At 37.9% G+C, this 20639-nt stretch overlaps 1 protein-coding gene across 2 annotated transcripts in view; it reads right to left on the bottom strand.

The window, feature by feature from the left end:
- Positions 1-20639, bottom strand: part of PACRG (parkin coregulated) — a 521176-nt gene that overhangs the window by 213312 nt on the left and 287225 nt on the right. For both annotated transcript variants that reach the window (XM_041744987.1, XM_041744986.1), the window contains one exon: positions 19066-19237. In XM_041744987.1, coding sequence (XP_041600921.1) covers positions 19066-19237 — 172 coding nt within the window. The remainder of the gene's footprint in view (positions 1-19065; positions 19238-20639) is intronic.

Here is a 20639-nt window from a genome sequence, read left to right as displayed (position 1 = left end):
TCCTTATATTCCCTTTCACTATTATTTATATTCCCCAAATGAATGAGAACATACAATGTTTGTCCTTCTCCAATTGACTTACTTCACTCAGCATAATACCTTACAGTTCCATCCACGTTGAAGCAAATGGTGGGTATTTGTCGTTTCTAATGGCTGAGTAATATTTCATTGTATACATAAACCACATCTTCTTTATCCATTCATCTTTCGATGGACACCGAGGCTCCTTCCACAGTTTGGCTATTGTGGACATTGCTGATAGAAACATCGGGGTGCAGGTGTCCCGGCGTTTCATTGCATCTGAATCTTTGGGATAAATCCCCAACAGTGCAATTGCTCGGTCGTAGGGCAGGTCTATTTTTAACTCTTTGAGGAACCTCCACACAGTTTTCCAGAGTGGCTGTACCAGTTCACATTCCCACCAACAGTGCAAGAGGGTTCCCTTTTCTCCACATCCTTTCCAATAATTGTGGTTTCGTGCCTTGTTAATTCTCCCCATTCTCACTGGTGTGAGGTGGTATCTCATTGTGGTTTTGATTTGTATTTCCCTGATGGCAAGTGATGCAGAGCATTTTCTCATGTGCATGTTGGCCATGTCCATGTCTTCCTCTGTGAGATTTCTCTTCATGTCTTTTGCCCATTTCATGATTGGATTGTTTGTTTCTTTGGTGTGGAGTTTAATAAGTTCTTTATAGATCTTGGAAACTAGCCCTTTATCTGATACGTCATTTGCAAATATCTTCTCCCATTCTGTAGGTTGTCTTTTAGTTTTGTTGACTGTATCCTTTGCTGTGCAAAAGCTTCTTATCTTGATGAAGTCCCAATAGTTCATTTTTGCTTTTGTTTCTTTTGCCTTAGTGGATGTATCTTGCAAGAAGTTACTGTGGCCGAGTTCAAAAAGGGTGTTGCCTGTGTTCTCCTCTAGGATTTTGATGGAATCTTGTCTCACATTTAGATCTTTCATCCAATTTGAGTTTATCTTTGTGTATGGTGCAAGAGAGTGGTCTAGTTTCATTCTTCTGCATGTGGATCTCCAATTTTCCCAGAACCATTTACTGAAGAGACTGTCTTTCTTCCAATGGATAGTCTTTTCTCCTTTATCAAATATTAGTTGACTATAAAGTTCAGGGTCCACTTCTGGGTTCTCTATTCTGTTCCATTGATCTATGTGTCTGTTTTTGTGCCAGTACCACACTGTCTTGATGACCACAGCTTTGTAGTACAACCTGAAATCTGGGATTGTGATGCCCCCAGATATGGTTTTCTTTTTTAAAATTCCCCTGGCTATTCGGGGTCTTTTCTGATTCCACACAAATCTTAAAATAATTTGTTCTAACTCTCTGAAGAAAGTCCATGGTATTTTGATAGGGATTGCATTAAACGTGTAAATTACCCTGGGTAACATTGACATTTTCACAATATTAATTCTGCCAATCCATGAGCATGGAATATTTTTCCATCTCTTTGTGTCTTCCTCAATTTCTTTCAGAAGTGTTCCATAGTTTTTAGGGTATAGATCATTCACCTCTTTGGTTAGGTTTATTCCTAGGTATCTTATGCTGTTGGGTGCAATTGTAAATGGGATTGACTCCTTAATTTCTCTTTCTTCAGTCTCATTGTTAGGGTATAGAAATGCCATTGATTTCTGGGCATTGATTTTGTATCCTGCCACGCTACCAAATTGCTGAATGAGTTCTGGCAATCTTGGGGTGGAGTCTTTTGGGTTTTCTATGTAGAGTATCATGTCATCGGCGGCAAAGAGGGAGAGCTTGACTTCCTCTTTGCCAATTCGAATGCCTTTAATGTCTTTTTGTTGTCTGATTGCTGAGGCTAGGATGTCCAGTACTATGTTGAATAGCAGTGGTGAGAGTGGACAGCCCTGTCTTGTTCCTGATCTTAGGGGAAAGGCTCCCAGTGCTTCCCCATTGAGAATGATATTTGCTGTGGGATTTTCATAGATGGCTTTTAAGATGTCGAGGAATGTTCCCTCTATCCCAACACTCTGAAGGGTTTTGATCAGGAATGGATGCTGTATTTTGTCAAATGCTTTCTCTGCATCTAATGAGAGGATCATATGGTTCTTGGTTTTTTTCTTGCTGATATGATGAATCACATTGTTTTACGAATGTTGAACCAGCCTTGTGACCCGGGGATAAATCCTACTTGGTCATGGTGAATAATTTTCTTAATGTACTGTTGGATCCTATTGGCTAGTATCCTGTTGAGAATTTTTGCATCCATGTTCATCAGGGATATTGGCCTGTAATTCTCCTTTTTGGTGGGGTCTTTGTCTGGTTTTGGAATTAAGGTGATGTTGGCCTCATAGAATGAATTTGGAAATACTCCATCTCTTTCTATCTTTCCAAACAGCTTTAGTAGAATAGGTATGATTTCTTCTTTAAACGTTTGATAGAATTCCCCTGGGAAGCCATCTGGCCCTGGACTTTTGTGTCTTGGGAGGTTTTTGATGACTGCTTCAATTTCCTCCCTAGTTATTGGCCTGTTCAGGTTTTCTATTTCTTCCTGTTCCAGTTTTGGTAGTTTGTGGGTTTCCAGGAATGCATCCATTTCTTCTAGATTGTCTAATTTATTGGCATATAGCTGTTCATAATATGTTTTTTAAATCGTTTGTATTTCCTTGGCGTTGGTAGTAATCTCTCCTTTCTCATTCATGATTTTATTAATTTGAGTCTTCTCTCTCTTCTTTTTAATAAGGCTGGCTAATGGTTTATCTATCTTATTAATTATTTCAAAGAACCAACTCCTGGTTTTGTTGATCTGTTCCACAGCTCTTCTGGTCTCGATTTTGTTGAGTTCTGCTTGAATCTTAATTAACTCTCTTCTTCTGCTGGGTGTAGGATCTATTTGCTGTTTTTCCTCTAGCTCCTTTATGTGTAAGGTGAGCTTTTGTATTTGAGTTCTTTCCAGTTTTTGAATGGATGCTTGTATTGCGATGTATTTCCCCCTCAGGACTGCTTTTGCTGCATCCCAAAGATTTTGAATGGTTGTATCTTCATTCTCATTAGTTTCCATGAATCTTTTTAATTCTTCCTTAATTTCCTGGTTGACCCTTTCATCTTTTAGCAGGATGGCCCTTAACCTTCACGTGTTTGAGGTCCCTCCAAACTTCTTGTTGTGATTTAGTTCTAATTTCAAGCCATTATGGTCTGATAATATACAAGGGACTATCCCGATCTTTTGGTATTGGTTCAGACCCAATTTGTGACCCAATATGTGGTCTATTCTGGAGAAAGTTCATGTGCACTTGAGAAGAATGTGTATTCAGTTGAGTTTGGATGTAAAGTTCTGTGGATATCAGTGAAATCCATCTGGTCCAGTGTATCATTTAAAGCTCTCATTTCTTTGGAGATGTTGTGCTTAGAAGACCTATCAAGTATAGAAAGAGTTAGATTGAAGTCACCAAGTATAAGTGTATTATTATCTAAGTATTTCTTCACTTTGGTTATTAATTGATTTAAATATTTGGCAGCTCCCACATTCAGGGCATATATATTGAGGATTGTTAAGTCCTCTTGTTGGATAGATCCTTTAAGTATGATATAGTGTCCCTCTTCATCTCTCACTACAGTCTTCGGGGTGAATTTTAGTTTATCTGATATAAGGATGGCTACCCCTGCTTTCTTTTGAGGACCATTTGAATGGTAAATGGTTCTCCAACCTTTTATTTTCAGGTTGTAGGTGTCCTTCTGTCTAAAATGAGTCTCTTGTAGACAGCAAATAGATGGGTCCTGCTTTTTTATCCAGTCTGAAACCCTGCACCTTTTGATGGGGTCATTAAGCTGGTTCACGTTCAGAGTTACTATTGAAAGATATGAGTTTAGTGTCATCATGATATCTGTTCAGTCCTTGTTTTTGTGGATTGTTCCACTGAACTTCTACTTAAAGGGGAATTTTGAGAGTCCCCCTTAAAATTTCTTGCAGAGTTGGTTTGGAGGTCACATATTCTTTCAGTTCCTGCCTGTCTTGGAAGCTCTTTATCTCTCCTTCCATTTTGAATGAGAGCCTTGCTGGATAAAGTATTCTTGGTTGCATTTTCTTCTCATTTAGGACCCTGAATATATCCTGCCAGCCCTTTCTGGCCTGCCAGGTCTCTGTGAAGAGATCGGCTGTTACCCTAATCCTCCTTCCCATAAAAGTCAGGGATTTCTTGTCTCTTGCTGCTTTAAGGATCTTCTCTTTATCTTTGGAATTTGCAAGCTTAACTATTAAATGTCGAGGTGTTGAATGGTTTTTATTGATTTTAGGGGGGGATTTCTCTATTTCCTGAATCTGAATGCCTGTTTCCCTTCCCAGATTAGGAAAGTTTTCAGCTAGGATTTGTTCAAATACATATTCTGGCCCTCTGGCCATTTTGGCGCCCTTGGGAACCGCAATTAAACGTAGGTTTTTCTTCCTCAGGCTGTCGTTTATTTCCCTTAATCTATCTTGACGGTCTTTTAATTGTCTCTTTTTTCCTCAGTTTCCCTCTTTGCCATCAACTTGTCTTCTATGTCACTCACTCGTTCTTCCACCTCGTTAACCCTCGTTGTTAGGACTTCTAGTTTGGATTGCATCTCATTCAATTGATTTTTAATTTCTGCCTGATTAGATCTAAATTCTGAAGTCATGAAGTATCTTGAGTCCTTTATGCTTTTTTCTAGAGCCACCAGTAGCTGTATAATAGTGCTTCTGAATTGGCTTTCTGACATTGAATTGTAATCCAGATTTTATAACTCTGTGGGAGAGAGGACTGTTTCTGATTCTTTCTTTTGAGGTGAGGTTTTCCTTCTAGTCATTTTGCTCAGTGCAGAGTGGCCAACAACAAGTTGTATTGGGAAAAGGAGAAAAAGAGAGGAGAGAAAGAAGGAAAGAAAAGAAAAAAAAGAAAAAAGGATGAAAAAAAGAAAAAAGAAGAAAAAGAGAAAGAAAAAGAAAGAAAGAAAAAAAAAGGGGTGGCAGAAGCAAACAGAAATAAAAAAGAAAAAAAAAGAAACCACGGGGGAGTATCTTCTGATTCTGTATACTTTTAAGTCCCTTGACTTCTCCTGGAACTGGTCCGTCCAGCTGGTCTTCTGGGGGAGGGGCCTGCTGTGCATCAGGTGTTAGCCCTTGGGGGAGCTGCTCTGCCCCTGCCTGGTGCCAGGCTCAGTGGGGGTTGTTCACCCCGTGAGGCCCCTGGAGGAACAGCCACAGTGGCGGGGCCAGCTCTGCAGCCCTGGAGTCAGCTCCCGCAGTAACTCCGGGGCTCTCGGTCTGCAGGGCCTGGAGGCTCCGGGGTGGGGCCACTGATCTGCTCTGCTCGGGGCAGGAGCCTCCTTGCTGTCCTGGGCCCTCCCGGCCTCTGCCTGTCCCGGGGGGAGGCCGGATCCTGGGCTGTGTCCCGGCGCCCTGTGCTCCGGGGCCTGCGCTGTCGGATTCGCACTCCCGCCCGCAGCCCCCTCCGCGGAGCCGCCGCCCGAGCCCCTCCGAGCTGCTCCGGGTCCCGCCGAGCGCTGCAGCCCTTAGGGAGCTCGGGGCACTCTCCCGGGGCGCAGGTGCCTGTTAGTGTCCCAGGGAGCCCGAGGGCATCCCCGCCCTCCTGGGTCCTGCTCTAACTCCCTGCGGGCCTCTTTCCGCCCGGGAAGGTTGGTGCAGCTCCTGCTCCTCCGGGACGGGGCTCTCCTGTCCTGGGGACACTCGCCCCGGCCTCAGCCCGGCTCCTCGCGGGGCCCCTCCCCCTTGGAGGCCTTTTGTTCCTTTATTTCTTTTCCCCGTCTTCCTACCTTGATAGAAGCGTGAACTCTTCTCACTGTAGCATTTCAGCTGTTCTCTCTTTAAATCTCAGGCCAAATTATAGATTTTCAGGATGATTTGAAGGTTATCTAGGTAATTTGGTGGGGACAGGTGATTTGGGGACCCTACTCTTCCGCCGTCTTGCCCCTCCTCCAGCCCTTGCCCCTCCTCCAGCCGCAGTTGATCTTTAAAACAATACGAACTGCAAGGGCAGATTTTTTTCAATAAATATAGTACTATAAAAATATTTTCTCTTCTTTGTTATTTTATTAATAACATTTTCCCTAGCTTACTTTATTATAAAGATACAGTATATAATCCATATAGCATACAAAATATGTGTTAATCAAATATTTATGCCTTAGAAAGTCTTCCAATCAACAATAGACTGCTAATAATTAAGGTTTGAAGGAGTCAAAAGTTATACACGATTTTCAACTGTGAAGGGGGTTAGTGCCTCTAAATTCTGCATTGTTCAAGAGTCAACTGTAATAGAAATAAGGTCAAAAACAATTTGCAGCCAGATATTTAAAGGGGATCCTTGAAGGTCATGCCAAAGAATTAAAAGTAAGCTGAAAGTAGAAGGGTGTCTGTCCTTTAAAGATGGAAGTGTACCAGGTAAGATTTGTGAGTTGAATGATTTATACCTCTAAGAGCTAACGTGTGTGGCCTTGGGCACAAGATAGTAGCAGGAATACTGGCTTGACATGTAAAAGGTGGGACTTTGGCCTGGCACAAAGTCCAGTCTACTTTGGTCTGGTAGAAAATTAGCAGGGGAGGTGAGGATCCTGGAAGAAAGAGACCCACAGAGCAGGTAAACTAAAAACATCCATGAAAACCTAGCTTTATGTAACCTCTAAGGATTATACACGTAGGAGAGACCCCAGCATGCCCAGAAGATAAGCCAAAGCTGGGAGATGGAAAAACTTTGGTTTCTAACCACCAGAGGGAGACAAAGTTTGAAGTTCATGTTTAACAGGTTAACTGTCAGAATTATTCCTCAAAAGAATATAACAGGACCCAGAGACTTTAAAATGTCTTATTCATAAGGTCCATGATATGACTATACTTTCTGGCCCTGCAGAGTTTGGGTGGGTCCTGGACTAGATCTGGCCAATGTATAGTAATAAAATATATTACTTCCAGGATGGAGCACTTCATCACCAGAAGGACATCTTTTGGGCTCTTGTTTTCTCTGGTGCTGTCAGCAGTGACATCTATCAGGCTGGCCCCTAAGCAACTGCTGTGAACAATCCCCCTGCCAACCTGCAACAGGCACTTAGCACATGTAAGAAACAGATCTTCATTCTAAGTCACTTACTTACTGTTATAAGCTTTTGATTTTGGAGATTGGTTGTTATTTCAGCATAACCTAATAATTTTATCTGATTGATAAAATTCCCTTTATCATAATTAAGGAAAATTTTCTTCTCTTCTTCGTCTGTTTTATTTATTTTTATTTTTTATTTTTAAAAATTTTTTAATTGGAGTTCAATTTGCCAACATATAGTAGAACACCCAGTGCTCATCCCGTCAAGTGCCCCTCTTGGTGCCTGTCACCAAGTCACCCCATACTCCTGCCCACCTCCCCTTCCACTACCCCTTGTTTGTTTCCCAGAGTTAGGAGTCTCATGTTTTGTCACCCTCTCTAATTTTTCCCACTCATTTTCTCTCCTTTCCCCTACAATCCCTTTCATTCTTTTTATATTCTCCATTTAAAAACACAAATAGGTGTTGGGTTTTATCTACGGCATTTGCCATCATTTGAAATGATCATGTGATTTTTACCCTTTAATACACTAACATAAATTGCATTAATATATTTTTCTAATGTTTAGCCACTTTATGTTCCTGTAATAAAACCAACTTTGTCATGAGATACTATAATTTTTATATATTGATGGATTCAGTTCTCTAATAATTTTGTTTAGAAATTTTTTCATTGATGTTCATGAATGAGATCATCCTAGAAAATTTCTTCTTGTAATGTCTCATACTGAACTTGTTGCTATCTAGGCTATGCTAGCTTTATAAAATGAGTTGGCATGTATATTCTGTTTTTATGATCTGAGAATATGTGTACAATATTTGCATTGTTTTTTTTCTTTAAGTGTTTGGCATAACTAACCAGTAAGGCTATGTGAGCCTTGTGTTCTTTGTATGGAGGATTTTTAATTATGGATTTAATTTACTCATTTGTTATATTATTATCTGTATCTTAACTTTTTTCTGGTGTCAGTTTTGATAATTAATACTTTATAAAAATTTCACCATTTCCTTGAAATTTCAAAGTTTTAGAGATACAGCTGTTCATAATATCTTATCAAGATATCTTCAGGGTTTATAGGATCTGTATGACATTTCGTTTTTCATTTATGAAATTGGTAATTTCTTCCTTTTCTCATTTTTTATTTATAAGCTTTGCAAAGTACTTATAAATATTATTATTTTAAGAAATCAATGTTTGCTTTTTTATTCCCTCAGTTGCATGATTATTTTCTATCTTAATTTTATTATGAAATTGCAATAATTTATTCTTCTTTTAACTTTCCTTTGCTTTTTTTTCTGTAACTTACTGAGATAGGTACCTGTTATTATTCCTCTTTTTCCTTTCCTGAAACTATGTTTTAGGCTCGATATTTCTTTATAATACTGTTGTACCATGTCAAATGTGGGGAATATTTTCAGTGACGTTTGTAATATTCTATGCAATATTCTTATAATATGCATAATATGCAATATTATCAATATGCATACATTAATATGTAATATTCTATACAATATTCTTATATATTTTAATATGTTATTTTTATGTAATATTTTCATGTTATTTTTATGTAATATTTTCATTTTTGTGAAACTAAATACTTCATAGTTTCATTATAATTTCTCATTTGATCCACAAAATATTTAGAAGTATTCTTAATTTCAAAACATATGGGAATGTTTTAATTATTGTTTCAAGAATTGATTTCTAGTATAAATCATATATTGATTTCATTATTCGTTTTATGATTTTCATCCTTTGATATTTTTTTTATCCTTTGATATTTTTTGAGGCTTATTTGATGGCCTAGGATGTGGCTACTTTTTATAAATATTCTATGTATGCTTTTCAAAAAAGTCATTTACAGCAGTAGATGCAGCACTGAATTTTGGTAAAGAATAGAAGAAGCTCAGATGTGGTTCAAATTCTAACTCTACCATTTGATAACTATGTGACATAAACATGTTTCCTGAATTTTATACACTTCAGTTCTGTCACCTGTGAAATAAGGATTATGGTACCTGGATGAAATGATATTATTCTAGGGAAGCACTTGGCCCATTGAAAGCTTTCAAGACATATAAATTATAGTGGTTTTCTAATTACTGTAGTGGGCAAATTTAACATAATCTTCTCAGTCTTTCACCTAACAAATTGTGAAAAAGAAGATAATATATAAATTATTTGAATAATATTATCAATACATTTGATAGAATAAACATACTAAAATCTATGTCAAAATTATATTAAGATGTAATCATATAAAGGATTCCTTTTCTTTTCAATCCCCATGATGACAGTAATTGAGTTTTCTTATAGCTTAATAAAAAATTTTTATAAAACTCAATGTATTTCAAAAAAGAAATTTAATTAAAGGGAAAGCACATTCTCTTTCCATAAAGCAATCAATAAAAATAATGAAAACCAAATCTCTAAAAATTTGGAAATTTTAATGTATCTCCTTTGTTCAAATAAATCATCAAGACTATGAATACAAATTATAATACAGTTGATAGAAGAAATTTGCATATTGAAATGATTGGAATTAAGCAAAAATTGTACACAAAAACATTATAGCCTTATATGCTATGATTAGTAAATGAAAGAACAATGAAAAATAAAAGTGATAGGCATGCAACTCAAGAAGTCACAAAAGCAGAACAAACACAAAATGTAAGGATAGCAAATAAATCTAGTGCATCAAAAAATCAAAAATTGATAAATCATAAACATAAAAAATAAGGTAAGGCTTAAAAATGCAGAACATAAGATACAGAAACCATGCACCAATTTAAAAAAGTATAAATGCATAATATTATTCCTATTTTACAGATCAAGCAATGGTGTCACATGGAGTAAAGTAACTTGCCCTAAATCCAATGGCTAGCAAATGGTACAACTAGACTCAAAGCTGGCTGGTCTGATTCCATAGTTTATGCTTTTAGCCAATATACTGTCCTGTTCATCTCATGTAGTATTAAGAATCTTAAGAGCTAGTAAAGAGAAAGTTCATTCTATAAGAATGAATGAAGAATGTAATAAGGCAAGAAGCAAAAAAAGCTCTAACCAAATAAACACCAGACCCTGCAAATCTGTAATAAACATTCAGAGAGAGGAGAATGGGCATAATGGATTCATAAAGAAGAGAACAAAACACCATTAAAAGGCAATAATCTGGGATGCCTGGGTGGCTCAGCAGTTGAGCATCTGCCTTCGACCCACGGCGTGATCCTGGAGTCCTGGGATTGAGTCCCACATCAGGCTCCCTGCATATAGACTGCTTTTCTCTCTGCCTATGTCTCTGCCTCTCTCTCTTTGTGTCTCTCATGAATAAACAAATAAAATCCTTAAAAAAAGAGCAATATTCAGAATAAAAATAAATAAACGCCACTCAGGCGTCCCAATTAATTAATTTGTAATTAACAATATAATCAATGAAAATTTGCGAAGATGATGTTAAGGAAATTTCCCAGGGAGTAGAACTAAGCACAATCAGGAGATCTGAGCAAAAATGTAAAGAAATTAGAGAATTAATCCACAAGATAATTATATATATATAGTTTTATAAAAATAATTTATAATTTAATATTCATATATACTAATTTTATGATATTTATTTATTTATATGTATGCAGGAATTATAGACAGAGATACAGAGACTCAACCCACAAAGTACTTCTATATATATACTTTATACATGATAAATATTATATATAATAATCTTATATATATTATTTTTATATATAGATGCAAGAATTATAGACAGTGAAGTAAAATAGAGGGAGAACATTATTCCAGGAAAATTAACAAATGGTTTCTAGTGTTGAAGTCCTTTGTCTTTAAGTGGAAATTTCTCAGGACAATGAATGAACTTCACATAGCCCCATCAAAGCATATTGATATGAAATTTCACATCATCAGAAATAAAAAGAATATCCAGAAAGATTTCTGAGGTTGGGAGAAACAGGCCAAAGAGAAATGGCCGAAAACTCCAGTGGTGTCAAGGTGTTCAAAGGAAGGTTAGAAGGCCTTGTCTCCTACTGGGAGACAATAGAGACAAGGCCTCAAAATTCAAAATGAACCTTATTTTCAACACAGCCACAATAATAATCAAGTGTAAAGGAAGTGTTTCCAGACAAGCCAGGACTAAAACTAGACCTCTCATGTACTTACAGGAAACTGCTAGGAAACATGGACTATAAAAATGATGAGGAAAACAAGACACACAGCTAAGGAAAAAGACTGACAGTAACCCTGAGAGAGAGGATAACAACAGTGTTGTGTCACCAGGACCAGATTAGAACACAAAGATGGAAAGTAGAAGAACTCAATTCCCAAGAAAAAGATAGAGAATTGATGGGTCACCTGCTATTCTGAGCATTTGGAAAGTAACATTCATTTACTAGATCTTGGAATATTTCAACACAGAGAGTAAGTATATACAAGTCAAGCAAACTAAATGAGAAACAATTATTAATGTTGAGCAAGACAAGTTGTTCAAGGAAAGAAATGTTATCATAGTAGATGGGGGATTTGCAATGAATAGGACTGATGTGATCACATTCATGTAACAACTGATTATCAACCTGATCAAAATTATGATATGCTGATATTGCAAGGATGGAGGGGCGGGGGGAGAAGATAAGTGTGTGAAAAAGTTAAGTTTTTAAAAATTGAGATGTAAGTGACATATAACATCATATTAGCTTCAAGTGTGCAATGTAATGATTTGGTGTTTGTATAAATTGCAAAATGATAACCACAATAAGCCTAGTTAACATCTGTTACCACATATAGTTACAAAAAGTTTTTTCTTGAGATGAGTGCTTTAAATATCTACTGTCTTAGCTAGTTTTAAATATCAACACGGTATTATTAACTATAATAAACATGATACACACTACACCCCTGTGACTCATTTTATATATTTATATTTATTTATTTTATATATTTATGTTATAACCAGAAGTGTGTACCTTTTGACCACCATCACCCATATCCCACTCCCAACACCTGACCTCTGGCAACCACCAATCTGTTCTCTGTATCTATGAACGTGTTTTTTGTTTTGTTTTGTTTTTAGTTTCTTGAGATTCCACATATCATATAGTATTTGTATTTTCCTGACTTATTTCACTTAGCATAATGCCCTTGAGGTCCATCCATGTTGTCAAAAATGATAAGATTCCCACATTTTTATGGCTAATATTCCATCATATATATACCACAGTTTCTTTGTCCATTCATTCATCAATGGACACTTAGGTTATTTCCATATCTGCTCATCATAAATAATGTTGCAGTAAACTTGAGGGCACACATATCATTAGTGTTTTTGTTTTCTTCAGATAAATTCACAGAAGTGGAATTGCTAGATCCTATGTTAGTTCTCTTTTATATTTGAGGAAATTCCATACTGTTTTCCATAGTGGCTGCACCAACTTACATTCCCACTAACACTGCATGAGGGCTCCTTTCTCTCCACATCTTTGCCAACAAGTTATTTCTTGTCTTTTTGATAACAACCATTCTAACATGTGTGAGGTGATATCTCATTGTGGTTTTGATTTGCATTTTCCTGACAGTGATGTCAAGCATGTTTTCATGTGCCTGTTGGCCATCTGTATATCTTCTTTGGAAAAATGTCTATTCAAATCCTTGGCTCAGTTTTTAAATTGGATCTTTTTCATTGAGTTGTAGGGTTCTTTTATATTTTGGGTATTAACCTCTTATCAGATACATGACTTGCAAATATTTTCTCCCTTCAGTAGGGTGCTTTTTCATTTTGTTCATGGTTTCCTGTGCTGAGCAGAAGCTTTTTATTTTTATTTTATTATTTTTTTTCTTTGAAGATTTTTTAAAAATGTATTTATTCATGAGAGACGCAGAGAGACAGAGACAGAGACAGAGAGACACAGAGAGAGAGAGAGAGAGAGAACAGAGACATAGGCAGAGGGAGAAGCAGCTCCATGCAGGGAGCCCGATGTGGGGCTCGATCCTGGGACCATGGGATCACACCCTGAGCCAAAGGTAGACGCTCAACCGCTGAGCCACTCAGGCGTCCCAAGCAGCTTTTTAGTTTGATGTGGTCCCACTTGTTTATTTTTGCTTTTGTCGTGAGAGCTAAATTCTGATCGTTACTTGGTAACTGGCAGTCTCCAGCAAAACCATATGGTTGGGAACAATCAGACAGTGGGAACAATCTTTCAAAGAAGTTCCCAAACCGAGACTTTTATCTTGTTATTAGTGATCATTTCTCCCATTTATCGGTAATCATAACAAATTATTTGGGTTTCTTTTTGTCATCTTATTGTTTTTTTTTCCTTTGAATTCTACTTTGGCTTTTTAAAATTTTAAGTTATTGCCTTAATTTTTAATTTTTCTTTCCCCAGTACTTCATATAATAATCATACATTTTAACTCACTTGTGGTTACTTTTAAGGCCTAAAAGCTTAATGTACATTTTTCTAATTATTCACAGCATGAATGAAGCAACGTCTCTTGATACGCCTAAATATAAGATGGAAGATCATCATTCACCTGTTTCTACCAGCTCATTCTTTATCTTGTTCTGATTCCCAGAATCTTGCGGGAGGATCTGGGATGTCAAGTGTCATCATGCCCCTGGTCAGCTTTGCCTTGAACCTGCAGCAGCAGCAGCAGCAGCAACTGGAGGCTTGTTAGAAATCCAGTTCTCAGACTCATCTCACAGATGCTGTGTGGGACCTGCATTTCACTGAGTGATTCATATGCACTTGCAAGTGATTCATATGCACGCTGAAGTGTGGGACATGGTGCTCTAGAGGCAGGCTGTCCACTTGGATTGATAAAGGTTGTAGATCTTGGAGCTGAAGGTCAGGAAGTGGAGGAAGGACCAGCATTATATTGTCTCAGGGTCAAGAGGTTTACTCTTCTTCCAGAGGCAAAAAAAAAAAAAAAAAAAAAAAAAAAACAAAACCTACCTTAAGTAGCTGTTTGCTGTTTTTAAACATGATGCTGTGGTTTTCTGAGAACCAAGGCTCATATCGATTACATCTCTACCTAGAATATTTTTATTGATATGAATTGATCCTCTTTATACATGTGAAACTTTTTTTACATTAAATTCTACTTTCCTACAATTAAAATAACCATTCCTTTCTTCTTTTTTCTCATTTGTCCCAATATATCTTTTATTTTTATACTATTCAAGTATTAGTTTTATATACAGAAAATTTATATTCAGTTTTTTTCCATAAACCAATTTGAAAGTTAAATTTTATAGCTGATATATTTGATTTCATGTTTTCACCTTATTTTATGCTTTTGACACTTAGCACCTCCTTGCTGTCTCCTCAGTTTTTGTCATTTTAATATATAGGCTGTATTTTAACTACTGTGATCTTTTCCATGATTTTGAAGGCTTATGCCCAATTTCCTTGAATTTTTAGACACATTACTCCAAAATAATTACTTGAGATTTCATGCAGTTTTGAAACTCTTTTCCATCAACTATTTAAACTTAACTCTAGAATCAGTGGCTCTTCATGCCAACTGCTTTTCACACTATGACATCCTCACTTCAGGTCCTTTATCTACTGATAGTTGGAGCATGTTCTCAGCAACTTCTTGTATGAGAGACAGGTGGGCATTTTGCTTATGAACCTTTTTTTAAACAAATGTTCATACAGTTTGTTATGTACACCATGCCTTTTACTCATATGAATGGGATGAAACGTATCCAAAGTGGTTCTCTTCCAATGGTCATTGTTATCTGTAATTTACTGTTGGTAAAATTCTTAACCTGAGTTACTTTTATTTCTTTGTGTGTATCTTCCCCACCTCCCATCCAAATGTTTGAAGGACTTTTAACTTTTAACCTAAATTTTCTGATAAAATGTGCCTAGGTATAAGTCTCACTTTATTCATTTTCTTTAGACTACAATGAGCCTTTTCTACCTGCAAAATAAGGGATATTTTCTATCTCAGAAAAAAATGTCTTTCAATCATCTCTGTCATTATCGTTTCTATTCCGTTTTGTTTCAGCGTTTCCTCTTGGGACTAGCTATAACTGCTAGCTCCTGTTTACATCCTGTCTGCTCTGTGTGATATTCTCTCTCACCTTATTTTTATAGACTTGTCTTTTCTAAGAAAGGTTCCTACGGTGGTGGTCTCCATTTACAATTCTGTGCTGTGCCGCTGATTATTCCTGATGCCTTTGTGGAGATGTGAGCTCTGCTGTGGCATCCTTAGGTTCCCCTCTCTCTCACTCAGCATTGGCTTGTTTTCATTTCATGCTCCTCTCCTCTTGTGGGTTTCTGCCTCTGTGTCCTAGATGCCGTATCTTCCTATGTCCTGAGGATGTCAAACCAGTTTCTATGAGTTTCTTCTGGCTCTTGCATTAAATGTTGTTAAGGTATTCTTTTCCTCTTATTGTTCAAGATATTTCCTTCCTTGTGTGTAGCTGCTTTTTATGAATGGCCCCATGCAGTGGTGTTATTGTGATTGCTCTTGCTGCTACCGAAGACAGAGATTCCCGTACCCAGAGCTTGTGGTTGCTCGTGGCGTCTCTTTGTCCTCCTGGCCATTACTGGAATCCCCTTCTGAGTTTAGTATGCAGAGTTTCTAGAGGCTCCTTCCTGGTATTGCTCTGCTGGATTCTGATGGATTTATGTTTTCCTAACTGGTTGCAGTAAATGGAAATCTACATCCCATAGCTCAGATTGCTGGGAGGGCTTATCTCATCCTTGCCTACCAAGTTTTGCTGCTGCTCTTAGCAATCAGGGCTCCATTGTCAACCATGACTATTTTATACTGGTCTTTTTCAAAGTTTCTGACCCAGAATAACCCAAGAAGGTAGAAATCAAAAAGTGGGAGGAAAAGCAGGGCAACTGTAATTGTGCCATAAAGTAACATTAAAGGAATGAGGTATGAGATGGACACTCTTCTGGTTATTACTAGATGACCTCACTTGGGGTCATGAACCAAAGAGAGGAGGAGAAAGAAAAAATATCCTCTTATCTATTTTCATATTAGAAAGCCTAGAGACACTGAATGTATCCATTTTTCATATGATTGTTAGTAGCCTTGTAATTAGCTGAAGTCAATCTCAGATTCCAGTTCTTATCCTTGCAGGGAGTTTATGTATTTTGCTTTGCTGGTCTAGGTATCAGTTAGAATTCGAGAAAAACTATTCAAAACCTGCTAGCTGGTGATGGTAAGGTTAAGTTTTGCCCTTGGAGAGAGTCAAAATTATACTAATAGTACAGCTTGATATCAGGTACACAGGCCTGCTACGTATGGGTTCTATCAGTTACATGCATCAGCCTGCTTCCAGATCAATTAGCTTCAATCTAGAGTTTATGCACAAAATATTTTTCACATTGTGTGGGAACTGTGCATTATCTTCTTTTTTTTTTTTTTAATTTTTATTTATTTATGATAGTCACAGAGAGAGAGAGAGGCAGAGACACAGGCAGAGGGAGAAGCAGGCTCCATGCACCGGGAGCCTGACGTGGGATTCGATCCCGGGTCTCCAGGATCGCGCCCTGGGTCAAAGGCAGGCGCCAAACCGCTGCGCCACCCAGGGATCCCCTGTGCATTATCTTCTATAATCAGTATTCCTTCCTGAGAAAAATTTGACTTTTAGTGATGTAAGTAGATTGAGAAGCAAGCCAAGTTAGACTCAGGATAAGTATAACAGCAGAAGCCTAGGAAGGAAAGCAGTGATATGTACCAAAATACATTTTCATTGCCTTTGGAAATTGAATTATCAAATTCATATGTAGTTAATTTTACCTGACAAAACGTGTTTACTGTGTTAATAATGTTTTTATTTGTGAGTAAATTACCTCTAGCATTTTTACTTGTGAGTTTTTACTTGTGAGTAAATTACCTCTAGTATGTGTGTACTGTGAATTTTGTCCTTAGAACACAGTACTTTTCTTAACTCATTTAAATCCCTTTAAAATACAGATTAAGCAAGATCAATGCACCTGGGTCTGCAGTGCTCTATTTTGGTATGTTTGAATTGTAAACAGTATGATCAAAATATTACTTAGAAACTCTCTTTTTGCCCTTCAGTGCTTTCAAGGAGATAGGAGTGAAAAAGTCCCGAGAAGACAGTGTTCCTAACAAGAGCGGATTCTTTAAAGAAAAGAACAGACTTCTGGGTGTTGTTGCTCTTCTGCTGGGTTCAAGGGGCAAAGGATCATGTATTCTAAACATAGTTCCTGGGGAGGATGTTCTGGGCCTTTTTATTTGTACATAAAACTTGTACATCATTCTTTAGAAAATGTAGCATTTCAACTAGAACTTAACATACTCAAAAATTGTGAGCTGTTGGAATAAATCACATCTGGAAAAGATTTTACTGTAACTCTGTATTATATATCCTTCCTGAAGGACTTCAAAGATCACCCTTCACTCAGCTGATGCATGAGCGGAGAGGAAAGTGCTTTAAAGTGTCATTTCTCTTCCCATGTTACTTTTCACAGCAGGTAGTCTGTCCTTTTGCTTGGTTTTACTTTTATGTCTTGGTGGAAATCTGGAGTGGTCAGTTACAGATCTCTTACAAAACTCTCGAAAACATGAGGGTAAGTTTCAGAGTTGATTCCATTTAAATGGTGACAGCAGAACTGCTGAAAATCTAGAATTCTAATGACACTTAATTCAAATCAATACAGAAGAGGTCACCATGGATTAGATGAAATAATCCAGGCTGTGGGAAATGACCCAGTGTTGGGCTCTTTAGTTCTTGTTTTGGTCAAAGCCCATGGCAAGAGCACCTTTGAGACAGTGAGGGTGGGATCCCCCCAGATCCTAGGAGACTAAGGAGGAATCAGGTCAATCATCCCAGGAGGAAATTTATTCTGGAGAAAGAAATGAGGCAGAGCTTGTGGTGGGGGAAGCAGGCCAAATGTCTAGAGCAGTTCTGGCTGGGGAAGGGTGGGATGTTCCTGTCCAAGGGGTGGTCAGCGCCACCCCTCTGCTTTCCAACAGCAGTGTAGATTGGCAACTTGGGTGCACACTGAGCCTGGGGCGTGATGGTGGGGGGGTGAGGGCCTAAGCCTGGTCATTCCCTCCTGGAGCTTGTCCCAGTATGAGTGCTCTATTATGAGGGGCAACAGCAGCTGTGGAGCTGGAGGAGGCTGGACCCAAAGCAATGCAGGGCTTGTTTGGGAGCCATTATAGACCATCTCGCTGGTGAATGAAAATCTCAGAAATGCTTAGAAGGGGGCTGCTTTCAGAAAACTATCCAAAAAGATTCTTGCCTGAAAAATCTGGCCAGAGAAAGAAAGCATTTCATTCTATACATAAAGAAAGAAAGTCAATGACAGGGTTACTCTAGAGTTTCCCCAGGTAACCTATCACAGGTAAAATATTTCAAATATTTAGTAACGTTAATTCTTCTCCATTCCAGACTTTTTTTCCCCTTAAAATGATGACTCCTACTACCTAAAAGATACTAAACAAAATTGGGTTTATATTGTAACTTAAAAATTGGGGATGTCATTTTAAAAGAACATGGAAGTTAGTGGTAGTATAGAATACACGGACACATTCTTTACTTCTTCATGTATAAATTAATGTTAATGCTTGTGTCATTACTGGGAAGCGTTTTTTAAAAAAGATTTTATTTATTTATTCATGAGAGACACAGAAACAGAGAGCCAGAGACATAGGCAGAGGGAGAAGCAGGGTCCCCGCAGGAAGCCCGATGCAGAACTCGATCCCAGGACTCCAGGATCATACCCTGAACTGAAGGCAGATACCCAATCACTGAGCCACTCAGGCATCCCCACTGGGAAGCACTTTAAAGTGGTATAAACTCCATGCAATTTAGTCTATTTATATGGTTAAGCTTCAGTGTAGTATCAATAATGGTATATTATAGATTTGGGATGTCTGGCCCTATAAGTCAATCTATAAAATTCCCACAAAACCTAGGGAGAGCCTCAGTCTGTTGTGTTTTATTGCTTAATTAGCAAGTTGTCACAAAGTGGCACGTTATATACTGAATGATGCTTTTTCACCTGTTCACTTACTTTTTATCGGGATAATGAGCTGTGGAATGACAGGAAGAATCTTGTTCCCCCCATGTTCCAGCATGTCGTGGATTCCTTGCCGAGCAAAAAACTCGTAGGGAAATGTCATTTCACAGAGCCCATCAAAAAACAGAGGCAGATAATGATGGTAATCCAGCTTCTCAATTTCTACCTGAAAGGAGAGAGAAGAAATGCTATGTGAGGACAACAATGGGGCGAAGCATGGCTGGACCAGCTATGAAGCTGTCATCAACTCAGGAGGACCATGTTCTTCAGGACTTTGAGAGGATTTTATTAAGCAACTCATCTAACAACCTAAAGTATGTCATCTCGTCTTTATTCTATTAGCAATGGGGTTGCAATCATTGACCTTTACATCTTAACAGATTAGAATAATAAATAATTGACAGTGGGAGCATTTTGGTATTTGTCTTGGGGTTCTTTGGTTAATATTATACCATTTGGCACAAATGCAATATTGAAAAGGATTCAAGAAGCCCACCATATGTATGTTGAAAAGATATATGTAAGAATAGAATGGAAAAGAAACAGTTGAAAAGAGATTAGCAACTGAATTTCTAATAAGAATCTAATAGGGATTGCAACCAGTATATTCTTGTGAAGTGTGTCTTTTTGGGGTATCTTCATTTTCAATACGGAGAAACCTAAGCATTAAGGAGGCTCAATAACATGTGTAAGGTCTGCAACTAGAGAGAGGCATTCCTTGGATCTGAATCCAAGGTATCTGGCTGCAGGATGTGATACTGCCTCTCAGGCTATGTTGTTAGGCACGGAGACATTCAGCATTGTTATATCCTCTGGGTAACTGTTCCATTCATCCTTATGTCTCCATCCCCTTCATCAGCACTAATGCAGGGTGTCTTAGTCTACTCAAATACTAACATTGCCATAACCAGTTTGTCTGTTGTGTCTTCTACCCTTTTACTTTCTTTCTCCCTCTGGCATTATATTTTAACAGTGTCTTTTCTTTCTTTCTTTCTTTCTTTCTTTCTTTCTTTCTTTCTTTCTTTCTTTCTTCTTTTTTGAGATTTTATTTATTTGAGACAGGGAGAGCATGAGCGGGGACGGAGGGGCAGAGAGGGGGTGAGAAGCAGACTCTCCACTGAGCTGGGAATGCAACAATGCAGGGTGTGATCCTAGGACCCCGAGATCATAAACTGAGTTGAAGGCAGATGCTCAACTGACTGAGCCACCCAGGCATCCCTAACAGTACCTTTTCTAAGTAACATAAAGCTGCATTTCCCCCCTCCATTTCACAATATGTATTGAAACAGTAAATATAGAGCACATGTGATTCTTATTCTCCAAAGTTTCAAAGAGAAAGAAAAGCAATGGAAGAAATAATAATGGAAGAGAGAAAAAAGGGAGGAGCAACTGAGAGGTAGCAATATGGAATGAAAGACTGAGGGAGAGAAGCTGAGAAAAGATCATCTGTAGATCTCTAACTCTGAGCTCATGGACCACAGCAGTTCCTTTCTACTGGAAATTCTTTTCCTGCAAGTTCCTCCTCTGACCCATTTGTTATGTGGTATATCTGCTATCATTGTAGATCT

Source organism: Vulpes lagopus, chromosome 2 (genome assembly GCF_018345385.1).
Source record: "Vulpes lagopus strain Blue_001 chromosome 2, ASM1834538v1, whole genome shotgun sequence".
In the NCBI taxonomy this organism is placed as follows: Eukaryota; Metazoa; Chordata; class Mammalia; order Carnivora; family Canidae; genus Vulpes; species Vulpes lagopus.
The sequence above is the reverse complement of the archived record's forward strand: the minus strand, read 5'-3'. Positions and strand labels throughout refer to the sequence as shown.